Source organism: Hyla sarda, chromosome 3, assembly GCF_029499605.1.
Source record: "Hyla sarda isolate aHylSar1 chromosome 3, aHylSar1.hap1, whole genome shotgun sequence".
In the NCBI taxonomy this organism is placed as follows: domain Eukaryota; kingdom Metazoa; phylum Chordata; class Amphibia; order Anura; family Hylidae; genus Hyla; species Hyla sarda.
In genome coordinates, this window is record NC_079191.1 from 417,931,006 (window position 1) to 417,949,236 (window position 18,231).

General features: G+C 42.9%; 1 protein-coding gene across 7 annotated transcripts in view; it reads left to right on the forward strand.

Moving 5' to 3' along the window:
- Nucleotides 1–18,231, forward strand: part of KCNK2 (potassium two pore domain channel subfamily K member 2) — a 209,851-nt gene that overhangs the window by 130,521 nt on the left and 61,099 nt on the right. For all 7 annotated transcript variants that reach the window (XM_056568323.1, XM_056568325.1, XM_056568321.1 and 4 more), the window contains one exon: nucleotides 12,488–12,648. In XM_056568323.1, coding sequence (XP_056424298.1) covers nucleotides 12,488–12,648 — 161 coding nt within the window. The remainder of the gene's footprint in view (nucleotides 1–12,487; nucleotides 12,649–18,231) is intronic.

Consider the following 18,231-nt stretch of genomic DNA (forward strand, 5'->3'; position numbering starts at 1 on the left):
TACAGTATCTCCCATAAGTGAGTCCACCCCTCACATTATATATACAGTATCTCCCATAAGTGAGTCCACCCCTCACATTATATACAGTATATCCCATAAGTGACTCCACCCCTCACATTATATATACAGTATATCCCATAAGTGATTCCACCCCTCACATTATGTATACAGTATCTCCCATAAGTGAGTCCACCCCTCACATTATATATACAGTATATCCCATAAGTGAGTCCGCCCCTCATATTATATACAGTATATACCATAAGTGAGTCCACCCCTCACAGTATATATACAGTATCTCCCATAAGTGAGTCCACCCCTCACATTATATACAGTATCTCCCATAAGTGAGTCCACCCCTCACATTATATACAGTATCTCCCATAAGTGAGTCCACCCCTCACATTATATATACAGTATCTCCCATAAGTGAGTCCACCCCTCACATTATATACAGTATCTCCCATAGGTGAGTCCACCCCTCACATTATATATACAGTATATCCCATAAGTGAGTCCACCCCTCACATTATATATACAGTATATCCCATAAGTGAGTCCACCCCTCACATTATATATACAGTATATCCCATAAGTGAGTCCACCCCTCACATTATATATACAGTATATCCCATAAGTGAGTCCACCCCTCACATTATATACAGTATCTCCCATAAGTGAGTCCACCCCTCACATTATATATACAGTATCTCCCATAAGTGAGTCCACCCCTCACATTATATATACAGTATATCCCATAAGTGAGTCCACCCCTCACATTATATACATAGTATATCCCATAAGTGACTCCACCCCTCACATTATATATACAGTATATCCCATAAGTGAGTCCACCCCTCACATTATATATACAGTATCTCCCATAAGTGAGTCCACCCCTCACATTATATATAGTATATCCCATAAGTGAGTCCACCCCTCACATTATATACAGTATCTCCCATAAGTGAGTCCACCCCTCACATTATATATACAGTATCTCCCATAAGTGAGTCCACCCCTCACATTATATACAGTATCTCCCATAGGTAAGTCCACCCCTCACATTATATATACAGTATCTCCCATAAGTGAGTCCACCCCTCACATTATATACAGTATCTCCTATAGGTGAGTCCACCCCTCACATTATATATACAGTATATCCCATAAGTGAGTCCACCCCTCACATTATATATACAGTATATCCCATAAGTGAGTCCACCCCTCACATTATATATACAGTATATCCCATAGGTGAGTCCACCCCTCACATTATATATACAGTATATCCCATAAGTGAGTCCACCCCTCACATTATATATACAGTATATCCCATAAGTGACTCCACCCCTCACATTATATATACAGTATCTCCCATAAGTGAGTCCACCCCTCACATTATGTACAGTATCTCCTATAAGTGAGTCCACCCCTCACATTATATATACAGTATATCCCATAAGTGAGTCCACCCCTCACATTATATATACAGTATCTCCCGTAAGTGAGTCCACCCCTCACATTATATACAGTATATCCCATAAGTGAGTCCACCACTCACATTATATACAGTATCTCCCATAAGTGAGTCCACCCCTCACATTATATATATACAGTATCTCCCATAAGTGAGTCCACCCCTCACATTATATATATACAGTATCTCCCATAAGTGAGTCCACCCCTCACATTATATATACAGTATCTCCCATAAGTGAGTCCACCCCTCACATTATATATACAGTATCTCCCATAAGTGAGTCCCCCCTCACATTATATATACAGTATATCCCATAAGTGAGTCCACCCCTCACATTATATATATACAGTATCTCCCATAAATGAGTCCACCCCTCACATTATATATATACAGTATCTCCCATAAGTGAGTCCACCCCTCACATTATATATACAGTATCTCCCATAAGTGAGTCCACCCCTCACATTATATATACAGTATCTCCCATAAGTGAGTCCACCCCTCACATTATATATACAGTATCTCCCATAAGTGAGTCCACCCCTCACATTATATACAGTATCTCCCATAAGTGAGTCCACCCCTCACATTATATATACAGTATATCCCATAAGTGAGTCCACCCCTCACATTATATATACAGTATATCCCATAAGTGAGTCCACCCCTCACATTATATATACAGTATATCCCATAAGTGAGTCTACCCCTCACATTATATATACAGTATTTCCCATAATTGAGTCCACCCCTCACATTATATACAGTATCTCCCATAAGTGAGTCCACCCCTCACATTATATACAGTATCTCCCATAAGTGAGTCCACCCCTCACATTATATACAGTATCTCCCATAAGTGAGTCCACCCCTCACATTATATATACAGTATATCCCATAAGTGAGTCCACCCCTCACATTATATATACAGTATATCCCACATGTGACTCCACCCCTCACATTATATATACAGTGTATCCCATAAGTGATTCCACCCCTCACATTATATACAGTATATCCCATAAGTGAGTACACCCCTCACATTATATATACAGTATCTCCCATAAGTGAGTCCACCCCTCACATTATATATACAGTATCTCCCATAAGTGAGTCCACCCCTCACATTATATACAATATTTCCAATAAGTGACTGCACCCCTCACATTATATACAGTATCTCCCATAAGTGAGTCCACCCCTCACATTATATATACAGTGTATCCCATAAGTGACTCCACCTCTCACATTATACATACAGTATCTCCCATAACTGAGTCCACTCCTCACATTATATATACAGTATATCCCATAAGTGAGTCCACCCCTCACATTATATATACAGTATCTCCCATAAGTGAGTCCACCCCTCACATTATATATATAGTATATCCCATAAGTGAGTCCACCCCTCACATTATATATACAGTATATCCCATAAGTGACTCCACCCCTCACATTATATATACAGTATCTCCCATAAGTGAGTCCACCCCTCACATTATATACAGTATCTCCCATAAGTGATTCCACCCCTCACATTATATACAATATTTCCAATAAGTGACTCCACCCCTCACATCATATACAGTATCTCCCATAAGTGACTCCACCCCTCACATTATATATACAGTGTATCCCATAAGTGACTCCACCTCTCACATTATATATACAGTATCTCCCATAAGTGATTCCACTCCTCACATTATATATACAGTATATCCCATAAGTGACTCCACCCCTCACATTATATATACAGTATATCCCATAAGTGACTCCACCCCTCACATTATATACAGTATCTCACAGCTGGTGGAGGGTAGAGACCTTATGTGCTCCCCTATCTTCCATCATTTGAGGATGCCCCACAGATGCTCAATAGAGTTTGGAGAAATGCTAGGCCAGTCCATCATCTTTACTGGATGGATGGATAGATAGATAGATAGATAGATAGATGAGATAGATAGATATGACATAGATATTAGATAGATAGATACAAAGATAAAAAAAATGGCAGCACACAAAAATGTAAAGTGCAAAAAAAATGTGGTGTTTATTCCATCATCTTGCGACGTTTCCGCAGCCTCTCGCTGCCTTTTTCAAGCATGCTTGAAAAAGGCAACGAGAGGCTGCGGAAATGTCGCATTGTGCGTTGTGAGATGATGGAATAAACACCACATTTTTTTTGCACTTTACATTTTTGTGTGCTGCCATTTTTTATCTTTGTATCTAACTGGGATTCTTTGACCAAGAGTCCAAGACATGGCGTGCACCTGAACTACTTTCAAACAAGACAGTTTTGCTGTTTTCACAAAGATTTCTTTTAGATAGATAGATAGATAGATAGATAGAATAGAAGAAGATCACCACTCCAAGGTGGTGAATAAAATGAGTAGCGTTTATTCCATCAAGAAACACATGCCAACGTTTCAGCTGCAGCCTTTCTCAAGCATGATATAGATAGATATGAGATAGATATGAGATAGTATGATATTATATAGATAGATATGAGATAGATAGATAGATAGATAGATATGAGATAGATAAATAAATAGATAGATTGATATTGTAACACACTGCACTCCGGCCTCTGTCACTCGCCCGCATGCAAATGCCGTCCCGTCCCTTACCTTGCTCCACTCCTGCTGCTGCTTCCTCTCAGCCCTGGCGCACGCGTCACCGTCCCTTAGGGCGCGCGTGCGCTGGAGCTTTGAAATTTAAAAGGCCAGTGTGCCCATAATTAGTGTATCCACCTGTCACCATGTTATAAGTTTTTTGCACCTCCCACGCCCCCCTGACGGATCTTCAGTGCTCATTGCCTAAGAGAAAGCGTTCCCATTGCCTGTTTTGCCTACCCGTGTTTCCAGACCTTCTGCTACGTTGATTACGCCTCTGCCTCATCCTCCTGTTCCCCGCTTTGCCCAGTTACCTGTGTTGTTGAGCCGTGTCGGGGGGTAGCGACCTGGGTGTCGCCTGCCGCAGCAAATCCATCCTGCTTTGCGGCGGGCTCTGGTGAAGACTAGCGGCACGTTAGACTTCGTTCTCCGATGCGGTCCGAGTCATCAGCCACACAGGTAGAGGATCCACATCCAGTTTCGTGACAGCCAGCATGACAGATATGAGATAGATAATAGAAAGAGATAGATAGATATGAGAGATAGATAGATATAAGATAGATAGATATGAGATAGATAGATAGATAGATAGATATGAGATAGATAGATAGATATGAGATAGATATGAGAGATAGATAGATATAAGATAGATAGATATGAGATAGATATGAGATAGATACATAGATATGAGATAGATAGATATGAGATAGATAGATAGATATGAGATAGATAGAGATATAAGATAGACAGATAGATATGAGATAGATTATACCCAGAATGCCTGTGGAGTGCTAAAAGGCCCTTGAAAGCTCCGTCACACCAGGAGTGGTGAACTCGCCCTGAGTTAAATACTCATCCCCTTTAGTTGGTCTAAGGCCCCTCATCTCAGCCAAGCCAGATCACCCTGCTCTGTACTGATGAGGGACAAGAACCCCAAAACAGCTGTCTGCAGATGGGTAGAAACTTCCCTTTTGGGGAGTAAGTCTTGCTTGGCATTAATCCCGATCAGATTTTTATATTCCGTAACTGGAGCTAAGCTGATACCAGGGAACATCGCCTGAGAAGGTGATGTAATGAGCTGCTTTGCATATTCCCCTAGATAGATTATAGATAGATAAGAGATAGATAGAGATATAAGATAGACAGATATAGATATGAGATAGATAGATAGATAGATACATATGAGATAAATAGATAGGAAATAGATAGATGAAATCATGATTAATAATAAAATTTCAAACTCCTTTCCTTACATTTCCACCTTGACCTGAATATCTTGAACTATTGAAAAGTAAGGCATGCTGTGGAAAAGTACAGAACTGTAGAGCTTTTGTAAATGGTAGAAATACTTTAAATGCAGAAATTCCTTTAAAATGCTTTTACGTGCAACTATAACGTAAAAGGGTTCTACCACAAAGGCAAATAGGTTTAAACTGATGCATTATGTGAAATTAAATAGTTAGGACCATTTTCTGTAGGGCACATGTTGTGACCATTTTCTGCGGGGGCACATGTCATGACCATTTTCTACCTGTCTCTGTCTGATCCCCTGCCTGGCATCCTGCATATCCAGCATTACCACTTATTATACAATTGTGCGTTTAGAGATCGTCTGCCCGGCCTGTGCCCATATACATGAGGAGGCGTCTGCAGTCATTTCATTGTTTACTTTTCTGTTTTATGAGAATTCTTGGATTGCTGCCATAGGTATCTTTTTTGCATGTTGGGTTGGGGCTTGGGACAAAGTTCTATGTATTTTGTGTTCATGGGGGAGATTTATCAAGACCTGTGCTGAGGAAAAGGCAACCAGTTGCCCATAGCAACCAATCAGATCACTTCTTTCATTTTTCAGAGGCCTTTTCAGAAATGAAAGAAGCAATCTCATTGGTTGCTATGGGCAACTGGTTGACTTTTTCTCAGCACAAGTTTTGATGAATCTCCCCCCATGTTCCTGCTTGAAGTATTTACCCCCTCATGTTTAGTGAGAAATTGCCGAGGTTTGAGCATGTGACATCAGAAAATGACCTAAGGGTAGGGTCACACGTAACGGATCCGCTGCAGATCCACCGGTGCCCCGACCCATTTTGTGCCTCCAGCTGTTGCCACCCCTCGTTTCCCTGCCCCTGGCCCACAGGGGGCCTGCGTGTCGGCGAGTGCACTCTAACATCACGGAGCAGCCGCGATGTCTGAGTACACTGCGCATGCGTGGATCAGTTAAGTGTGACCCTACCCTAAAGGGAGATTCATCAAGATTTGTGCTGAGGAAAAGTTGACCAGTTGCCCATAGCAACCAATCAGAACCCAAAAGAACGGTGTAGCCTACGGTTTTGGGTATGTCAAAAAACTGACAAAACCGTACAGGATGCAAAATGGACACAACCGGATGCATCGTTTAGCATGCGGCTTTCAATGGAGAGTCAATGTAAACGGTTTTCAATATGGTTCCATACGGTTTTACATTTAAAACGTATACGGGAACCGTATTGCAAAAACGTGGTGTTTACAAACCTGTCCCATACAAAGATAGAGTCATGTTCCTTGTGTCTGTCTATGGGGCTTGTTTAACCTGTTGGGGACGGAGGGCGTACAGGTAGGCCCTCCGTATTTACGATCACCGCCGCTCGCATTCAGCAGGCATCCCATGGCTATGCCTAGGGGGGGTCCCAAGACCCCCCATAATGGTGATTTTTCCGGGCTGATCGGGTCTCTGGTGACTAAGATGACTGTCTAAGACTGCTGCGATCACCCTGAAGGATAGGAGTGAGGTATCAGGGGTGCCACCTCCTCCTATCCCCTGGGATTGGCCATGACTGACCGGCCAATGGCAGATCAGGGGTGGATGGATGAGGGTTAAACTGACAATCCCCCATTCTGCCCGCGTGTGGAAGTCCGGGCAAAGTGGGTGGAGGAGGAGAGGGCAGCAGGGGGCATCGGTGGACAGCGGGGGGCAACTTATCTGGGGACGGAGTCGGGCTGCTGCAGGCTGTGGAGTTAGCGGGCTGCAGCCAGTGAGTGATCCAGCTGTGGCCCTCAAGAAGATGTAAAACTACAACTGCCAGCATGTCCAGATAGCCAAAGGCTGTCTGGGCATGCTGGCAGTTGTAGTTTGGCAACCTCTGGATGGCCACAGTTTGGAGACCACTGTGCAGTGGTCTCCAAACTGTGGCCTTCCAGATGTTGCAAAACTACAACTCTCAGCATGCCCAGACAGTCCAGGCATGCTGGGAGTTGTAGTTCTACAACATCTGGCCCTCCAGATGTTTTTGAGAGAGAATTTGGCTGGAATTAAGGCCATGTGCGTTTACTGTTCTGGCAGCATGGAGGCTTTGTAAACACCTAAAGTGAAACACCTAAAGTTAACAAACTTTCTGAATGTCATTTTAAATACTTTGAGGGGTGCATTTTTCACAATGGGGTCCATTATGGGGCATTTCTAACATAAAGACCTTCAAATTCACTTCAAAACTGTACTGGTTCCAGAAAAATTCAGATTTTGAAATTTTCCTGGAAAATTGCTGTTGAATTTTGAAGCCCTCTAATGTCTTCAAACAGTAAAAACTCGTCAACTTTATGATGCAAACATGAAGTAGACATATTGGCCCAGATTTATCAAACTGTGTGAGAGAAAAAGTGGAGAGATTGTCCACAACAGCGACCAATCACAGCACAACTTTCACTTTACCTCAGCTCGTTACCTGAGCTGTGATTGGTCGCTATGGGAAAAATCTCTCCACTTTTTTCTCTCACACAGTTTGATAAATCTGGGCCATTGTATATGCCAATTTATGTATCATTTATTTGGTATGACCATTTTCCTTACAAACAGATAGTTTCAAAGTTAGGTGATTACATGAGGAGGAGGTTTGTTACAGTGTGTCACCCCAGTAGTAAGGTGATTACATGAGGAGGGGGTTGTTACAGTGTGTCACCCCAGTAGTAAGGTGATTACATGAGGAGGAGGTTTGTTACAGTGTGTCACCCCAGTAGTAAGGTGATTACATGAGGAGAAGGTTTGTTACAGTGTGTCACCCCAGTAGTAAGGAGATTACATGAGGAGGGGGTTTGTTACAGTGTGTCACCCCAGTAGTAAGGTGATTACATGAGGAGGAGGTTTGTTACAGTGTGTTACCCCAGCAGTAAGGTGATTACATGAGGAGGGGGTTTGTTACAGTGTGTCACCCCAGTAGTAAGGAGATTACATGAGGAGGAGGTTTGTTACAGTGTGTCACTCCAGTAGTAAGGTAATTACATGAGGAGGGGGTTTGTTACAGTGTGTCACCCCCAGTAGTAAGGAGATTACATGAGGAGGAGGTTTGTTACAGTGTGTCACCCCCAGTAGTAAGGTAAATACATGAGGAGGAGGTGTTACAGTGTGTCACCCCAGTAGTACGGTGATAACATGAGGAGGAGGTTTGTTACAGTGTGTCACCCCAGTAGTAAGGAGATTACATGAGGAGGAGGTTTGTTACAGTGTGTCAGCCCAGTAGTAAGGAGATTACATGAGGAGGAGGTTTGTTACAGTGTGTCACCCCAGTAGTAAGGTAAATACACGATGAGGAGGTGTGTTACAGTGTGTCACCCCAGTAGTAAGGTGATTACATAAGGAGGGTGTTTGTTACAGTGTGTCACCCCAGTAGTAAGGTGTGAGTGTTAAGGCGGAGACAATGGATGGGGTCAAGGGGGCAGCAAAATTAGCTTTCACCTACGGTGGCAAAAATCCTTGCACCAGCCCTGCTGAAAACTCCAAAAACCAATGTATGAAACTGAAGGTCTATCAGGCTGCCGTATACCCCCATTTACAGCTATGGATACTGTAAACAGCTCACAGTTGTAATTCACCTTTCAGCATTAGTGATGAGCGGCAGGGGCCATATTCGAATCGTAACATTTCGCGAATATATTGACGATTATTTGTCCTATGTTCGCGAAATACGCATATTCTGTGCCCTTACTTCAGTATTCTCCAAACAGCGTGCCTCCAGCTGTTGCAAAACTACAACTCCCAGCATGCCCGGACAGCCGAAGGCTGTCCGGTCATGCTGGGAGTTGTAGTTTTACAACAGCTGGAGGCACGTTGGTTGGAAAACTCTGCCTTACTCTGGCTAAATGATATCTTTTTCTCTTCTGGTCTCTAAATGTCTCATCTTTGACAATAGCGTTGAGCGAAGGATAGCCTCTACAAGCTGTAACAGTGCTGGGGCCTTACATTGTAGTACATTACATTGTCTGGAAATGAGAAGCAGAGAAGATATTATAAATGTAATTCATGAGTCTGTAATAGAAGGATATAACGGAGCGATAGGGTCAGGATGTGTTACAGCTTCCTTTCTATTCTGCTATAGTGATAGGTGAGGAATCAGTAGCGCTCCCTGAGGGCCTCAAAGGTGGAGATGTATTATTTATCACTTACATCTATCTTATCATAATGATGTAGTTGTTATCCTGTTATCTACCTGGCCGCCTCTGCCAGTGAAGTGAATGACATTTTTTGGAGAAGGTACAGAGGCATGCCTATGGGAAGAACATATTACCATCCCCATTCACGTTAGTCAAATCTTGGCCAACCCCCCTGGTTTTGGTGGGACCACCTGGCCACATAGAAACATAGAATGTGTCGGCAGATAAGAACCATTCGGCCCATCTAGTCTGCCCAATAATCTGAATACTATGAATAGTCCCTATCCTTATTTTATATGAAGAATAGCCTTATACATATCCCTATCTTATATGAAGGATAGCCTTATACCTATCACTATCTTATATGAAGAATAGCCTTATACATATCCCTATCTTATATGAAGGATAGCCTTATACATATCCCTATCTTATATGAAGGATAGCCTTATACATATCCCTATCTTATATGAAGGATAACCTTATACCTATCAATATCTTATATGAAGAATAGCCTTATACCTATCCCTATCTTATATGAAGGGTAGCCTTATACATATCCCTATCTTATATGAAGGATAGCCTTATACCTATCACTATCTTATATGAAGAATAGCCTTATACATATCCCTATCTTATATGAAGCATAACCTTATACCTATCACTATCTTATATGAAGAATAGCCTTATACCTATCCCTATCTTATATGAAGGATAGCCTTATACATATCCCTATCTTATATGAAGGATAGCCTTATACATATCCCTATCTTATATGAAGCATAACCTTATACCTATCACTATCTTATATGAAGAATAGCCTTATACCTATTCCTATCTTATATGAAGGATAGCCTTATACATATCCCTATCTTATATGAAGGATAGCCTTATACATATCCCTATCTTATATGAAGGATAACCTTATACCTATCAATATCTTATATGAAGAATAGCCTTATACCTATCCCTATCTTATATGAAGGGTAGCCTTATACATATCCCTATCTTATATGAAGGATAGCCTTATACCTATCACTATCTTATATGAAGAATAGCCTTATACATATCCCTATCTTATATGAAGCATAACCTTATACCTATCACTATCTTATATGAAGAATAGCCTTATACCTATCCCTATCTTATATGAAGGATAGCCTTATACATATCCCTATCTTATATGAAGGATAGCCTTATACATATTCCTATCTTATATGAAGGATATCCTTATACCTATCCCTATCTTATATGAAGAATAGCCTTATACCTATCCCTATCTTATATGAAGAATAGCCTTATAAGTATCCCTATCTTATATGAAGGATAGCCTTATGCCTATCACTATCTTATATGAAGGATAGCCTTACGCATATCCCTATCTTATATGAAGGATAGCCTTATACCTATCTTATATGAAGGATAGCCTTATACCTATCCCTATCTTATATGGAGGATAGCCTTATACCTATCCCTATCTTATATGAAGAATAGCCTTATATCTATCCCTATCTTATATAAAGGATAGCCTTATGCCTATCCCTATCTTATATGAAGGATAGCCTTATGCATATCCCTATCTTATATGAAGGAAAGCCTTATACCTATCCCTATCTTATATGAAGGATAGCCTTATGCCTATCCCTATCTTAAATGAAGGATAGCCTTATACCTATCCCTATCTTATATGAAGGATAGCCTTATACCTATCCCTATCTTATATGAAGGATAGCCGTATGCCTATTCCTATCTTATATGAAGGATAGCCTTATGTATATCCCTATCTTGTATGAAGGATAGCCTTATGCTTATCCCTATCTTAATATGAAGGATAGCCTTATGCCTATCCTTATCTTATATGAAGAATAGCCTTATGCCTATTCCTATTTTATAGGAAGGATAGCCTTACGCATATCCCTATCTTATATGAAGGATAGCCTTATACCTATCCCTATCTTATATGAAGGATAGCCTCATGCCTGTCCCTATCTTATATGAAGGATAGCCTTAGGGCTATCCCTTGCATGCTTATCCTTCACTATATTTGCAGATACCTTTTCTGCAGGAAGGCTATTCCATGCATCCACTACTCTCTCAGTAAAGTAATACTTCCTGATTTTACTGCAGAAACCTTCCCGCTCTAGTACCTCTTCTTTGAACTCTCTCCAATGTATCTATATCCTTTAGTCTCCAGCACACAATACTCCAAGTAAGATCTCGACATTTCTCTGTACAGCGGCATGAGCACTTCCCTCTATCTACTGCTAATACCTCTCCCTATACACCTATGAGCACTTTCTACTCTACTTCTAATACCTCTCCCTATACACCTATCAGCACTTACCTTTACTGCTCATACATCTTCCTATACACCCATGAACACGTCCCTCTCTACTGCTAAAACCTTTCCCTAACACACGAGTACTTCCCTCTCTACTGCTAATACTTTTCTCACCCATGAGCACTTTCCTCTCTACTACTACTCCTGGAGGCGTGACCACGCGGACTTAGCCACGAAACGGAGCTGTCGCCGCTCCTCTGAGCTCCCGAGGAGCTGCTCAGAATTTCCTAGTGTGAACGGGGCCTAAGGGTTTGCTGAATCTGGATGCAAACAACATCGTTCTCACTACAATCGTATGACTGACCCGCTCCTTATACAGCATTATCCTACACCAGATCCTCTAGATGCTGTTCATTCCGTTCTCCTTGAACGCTTACAATTTCTACTTTTCCTGCAGAAACAATTGACCTTGTGTCCTTGGTTATGACCGCAACCCGTCACAAGCTGTCACACCATTTCGGTACGGTCTATTCATGTGTTTATAGACGGTAATTTCCCTTTATCTATGATCTCCTAGCGTAAATAAACATATTATGGCCATTCTTCATGCCTATTATATTGTACTGGATCAGCTGCCATTGACATGGAGACAATCACATTTAAATTTATACATTTTTTTTCTTTCTTAATTATTTTATCCTCTTTTATCCTTAGGTTTTGGGAACATCTCACCACGAACAAAAGGCGGAAAAATCTTCTGCATTATCTACGCTCTTCTTGGAATTCCCTTGTTTGGGTTCTTATTGGCCGGTGTTGGAGACCAACTAGGAACTATATTTGGCAAAGGGATAGCACGAGTAGAAGATATGTTTGTAGTAAGTACATGCATTTTACTGTTCATCAAGTCTAAATGAGGATTTTTTTACATTTATTTTTTAGGCTGGTTTTACATGGCAATAAATGGCTCAGTATGTGTAAGCCAAAACCTGGAGTAGGTCTAAAACACTAAAAGGTACACATTTTTCCAGTACGTTTTTTTTTCTCTTTAGGCTTAAAGGGGTACTCCGGCACTTAGACATCTTATCCCCTATCCAAAGGATAGGGGATAAGATGCCTGATCGTGGGGGTCCCGCCGCTGGGGACCCCTGTGATCTTGCACGCCGCACCCCGTTAGAATCAGTCCCCAGAGCGTGTTCGCTCCGGGTCTGATTACTGTCGATCACGGGGACGGAGCATTGTGACGTCACGTCTCCACCCCCGTGTGACGTCACGCAATTCAAAACCATAAGTCACATGATCATTTCTTTTTAATGTTCTCTATGTCACACCCCCTCCCATAGGCTTGCATTGCTCCGTCCCCGTGATCGACAGTAATCAGACCCGGAGCGAACACGCTCCAGGGACTGATTCTCACAGGGTGCGGCATGCAAGATCACGGGGGTCCCCAGCGGCGGGACCCCGGCGATCAGGTATCTTATCCCCTATCCTTTGGATAGGGGATAAGATGTCTACGCGCCGGAGTACCCCTTTAAAGAGTACCTGTCATCAAACCATATTTTCTAAACTAACTAACTGATTATATTCCCTAACTACTCCTAACACCCCTCCTGCCCTAAAAAAAATTCCGAGCTCTTAAAAGCTGTGCATCATACCTTTCTCCTTGCTCACATTGTGTGAGCTCCCAGCAGGAGAAAGTGGGTGTTCCCCAGCAGGCGTGACATCAATGAAGACTGCAGAGCTGTGCCTCGCCATGCCCCACACGCAGAGTTTGGACTTCTGCAAGTCCGAGTGGAGTACTCTGGTGGAAAACTTTTTTTCTTTTTTTAAATCAAATGGTACCAGAAAGTTAAACAGATTTGTAAATGACTTCTATAAAAAATTCTTAATCCTTCCAGTACTTATTAGCGGCTGTATACTACAGAGGAAATTCTTTTCTTTTAGGATTTCTTATCTGTCACGACCACAGTGCTCTCTGCTGACACACCTCTATCCATTTTAGGAACTGTCCAGAGTAGCTATGGGGATCTTCTCCTTCTCTGGACAGTTCCTGACATGGACAGAGGTGTCAGCAAAGAGCTCCGTGGTTGCTAATAAGTACTGGAAGGATTAAGATTTTTTAATAGCAGTAATTTACAAATCTGTTTAATGTTCTGGCATCAGCTGATTTAAAATAAATAAATAAAGTTTTCCACCGGAGCACCCCTTTAAGGCCTCATGCATAGGCCCATACTAGTGTTCCCATTCTAGGACAAAGACTTGTACCTGGTGATGCCTTCAATATCAATCTGAGACATAAGAAACTAACAAAAGGAAACAATGTCATGCTCGATACTATGTTAGATGCCTAGAATATAGATGATAATAGCTTTGTACTTACGGTACTCGACAGAACCTGTATGTCAGTAGATGGAGCCTCTGTGTTTCAATACTAAAAAGCAGAAGGCCTCTGTACATTGCCAAATAGGCACCATGCACACAACCCTGGATTTGATTCTCTTTAAACTTTATTTTTCTAAAATTTAGCTCCATCTTTTAACTCCATCTTCTTCACCTAAACTGTATGAGTGAGATTAATCAATACCTGTCCAGAGGAAAAGTTTACCAGTTTCCCATAGCAACCAATCAGATCGCTTCTTTCATTTTTGAAAAGGCCTCTGAAAAATGAAACAAGCGATCTGATTGGTTGCTATGGGCAACTGGTCAACTTTTCCTCTGCACAGGTTTTGATAAATCTCCCCCTATGTCACAATCTCTATCTGGGAATCTCCCTAGACATCTAGATTGCACATGATGTGAACAACTCTAACCCACTTATTAATCTCAGTAGTTTAGGCTGCTGGCTACTGCTAAGTGAACTTATAAGGGGAACTGCAGTGATTAGACTCCACCCCCCTCTCTCTGCAAATCCAGAGGATCCATGGGAAATGTAGGCAGCATTAAGCAATTATTTCAGTGGGAAAATCTAAATCAGTTTTGCTGAAATCCCATGCCTGCCATATCAATTAAAAAAGGTAAGCACAAGTCCTACACAAGTTCCTCTACATTATACTCTAATAATAGCCAATTCTGCTGTATAAAGGCCAAAAAGGTGGCATTCACCATCTCTCCTGAACTTCCCATATACATGCTTAAATATTCATGTGTTCTCAATTGAAATAGGAGGAGTAGGGCACTGCCAGACAGCCCTGGCAGTGGCTTATGTCTCTGAAAACAAAAAGGTGGAAATCTAAAATGTCAGAAAAATCTCTTCCTGATATCATCTAGTGACCTGGATAAAGCTGCCCCCACTTCTTGTGTCCTCCACCGTGTATGGTTTCCCACTCACCTTTCTCCCTTTTGTCTCCTTATTCTTTCATTCATTAATTTCCCTCAATTGTCATTTTGCTGGTTCATTCATTTTCCGGTTGTACTTCACCCAATAAGTGGGCACTATGTAAATAGAAAAACATTCTAATTTTTATTATTATTATTATTATTTTTTTTGCTTACTCGCTGGAAGAAAACAAGGTGGGCAATAGTCCAACAGCTCCTGGCCGATTCATTAAGATTAGAAATTGCGCTGCTATGGGCTGTGTACAAAGCAGAGAAAATCCTGGCAATGGTCGTAATACATGGCTGGTTGCTTATATACGTGTCTAATTGGTTGAGAAAATAACACACTTATTATAAGAATTACTGAAGGGCTGCTAAGTATGGGAAGGAAAATGATAATTAACCTTTTAGATGGTTTTGGCAATGAATTCTTGTTGAAAGTTTCCCCTTTCCATTCTCCTAAAAACTGATGCTAAATAGCAGGAAGTCCTACCAGAAAACGGCTAGAAGGGTCGTCATGGGCCTTCTTTGTTGTTATAAATTGTATAACTGGATGCCTATTTTGAGGGGATAAAGTTGGAGAAAAATTCTAAACACAGTCGAGTTATAGGTTGACTTTGAGGCCAGTGGCATAGCATGGTTGGCCAACACTCTCCAGGGAAAGGCAAGTGTTGAGCCCCTTAAAGGGTTACTCAGGTAGAAAACTTTTTTTTTAAATCAACTGGTGCAAGAAAGTTAAACAGATTTGTAAATTACTTCTAAAAATGTTTTACTCCTTCCAGTACTTATTAACTGCTGAATACTACAGAGGAAATTCTTTTCTTTTTGGAACACAGTGCTCTCTGCTGACATCCCAAGCACAGTGCTCTCTGCTGACATTTCTGTCCATTTTAGGAACTGTCCAGAGCAGCATATGTTTGCTATGGGGATTTTCTCCTACTCTGGACAGTTCTTAAAATGGACAGAGATGTCAGCAGAGAGCACTGTGCTTGTGATTCAGCAGAGAGCTCTGTGCTTCAAAAAGAAAATAATTTCCTCTGTAGTATTCACTGCCCCTGCACACTGGTGATGTCACGTCACACCCGCTCAATGCAAGTCTATGGGAGGGGAGGTGACCACGCCCCCTCCCATAGACTTGCATTGAGGGGGTGTGGTGTGACATCTCAGAGGCGTGGCCGTGATGTCATGACCCCCGCAGCAAACTAAATGTTCCGAACGCTGCCCAGTGGAGTTCCCCTTAAACGTGGCTGTTACGCCGAGTGCTCCGGGTCCCCGCTTCTCCCCGGAGCGCTCGCAGCGTTCTCCTGTTCGCAGCGCCCCGGTCAGACCTGCTGACCGGATGCGCTGTGATAATGTCCCCAGCCTGGATGCGATCCGCGATGCGGGACGCGCCCGCTCGCGATGCGCATCCCGACCCGCTTACCAGACTCGTTCCCCGTCTGTGCTGTCCCGGCGCGCGTGGCCCCGCTCCCTAGGGCGCGCGCGCGCTGGGTCTTTGCGATTTAAATCAGTATCTTCACCTGTGCACTTCCCTATTTATACCTCACTTCCCCTGCACTTCCTTGCCGGATCTTGTTGCCATTGTGCCAGTGAAAGCGTTTCCTTGTGTGTTCCTAGCCTGTGTTCCAGACCTCCTGCCGTTGCCCCTGACTACGATCCTTGCTGCCTGCCCTGACCTTCTGCTACGTCCGACCCTGCTCTTGTCTACTCCCTTGTACCGCGCCTATCTCAGCAGTCAGAGAGGTTGAGCCGTTGCCGGTGGTTACGACCTGGTTGCTACCGCCGCTGCAAGTCCATCCCGCTTTGCGACGGGCTCTGGTGAAAACCAGTAGCAACTTAGAACCGGTCCACCGACACGGTCCACGCCAATCCCTCTCTGGCACAGAGGATCCACCTCCAGCCAGCCGAATCGTGACAGTGGCCTAGTGCTCTAAACCGGTCCAGTGCTCCAGTACATATATGACATTGCGTAAGAGTAAGGCTGGGTTCACACTATGGAATTTCCGATTTGAATTTCCGGAGCAGCAGAGTCCCATTGCTGTAAAAGGGATTCGGCTGTACAGTCCACACAATGGAATTTCAGAGTAGTTTTCCGTCCACTGAAATTCCACTGCCATAGGTATGTTCTTGTTCATTCTTTCAGTGGAATCCACACGGAATACAATGCAAAGTCCGTGCAGTCTAGCACTGACTAATTCGGTCCCCAAAATCTCTGGCCTAGCCTAAGACTACAACATGATTTCATGATTTCATAATATTTACGCTGACCAACCAGCTCCTGTTAAAGGAAAATTGTCAGCTTGCTCCCTCCTCATTAACATAACGGTACTGGCTGGTAGTGCGGGGGACGCTGATCAGTTTGATACCTACCGTGCCCGGATCCGCCGCGCCGTTCGGCCGTAATCTTCTATTTTTGGTATATATGCTAATTTGGTGCCAATTTGCACCGGCCGGGCTAAATGGCACTCTGAAGTCAGCGTTTTTGGCGCAGTGCCGCCCCGCAGTGCTGTGGAGGGAGGGGAGGAATATTGATGAGCTGGGCGGCGCTGCGCCAAAAATCTGACGTCAGAGTGCCAGTTAGCCTGGTCGGTGCAAGTTAGCACCTAATTAGCATGTACCGAAAATAGAAGATTATGAATCCGGGCACGGTAAGCATCAAATTGATCAACATCCCCCGCACTACCAGCCAGTACCGCTGGTTAGTGCGGGGGGAGCAAGCTGACAGTTTCCCAGATGCCCCTCTTAAATGGTGGTGGTGGGGTACTCTTAGTAACTTACCTCTCCTCCTCTGTGTGGCGCCCACTGGCTATCCTCCTGTTACCCAGGTGACCAGGGCTGGAAGCCTATCAGAGAGTGACGCTGGGTAAAGCAGAGTAGACACTGGTGTCTCACATTCCCTCTGACTATATGGGCATCTGCTGACCACAGCCATCTATGATCGGGATTGTGTGCGGTCACTAGTGTTGCTCGCGAATATTCGCAATTCGAATTTTATTCGCGAATATCGCGAATATCGCATATTTTTTTTTTATTTTACAGTACACATCACAGTGATCATCCCTCTCTGCTTCCAGCTTATGTGGTGTAAGAAGGCTCTAATATTACTGTGTGAGACTGGTGCGCGAATTTTCGCATTAGCGAAAATT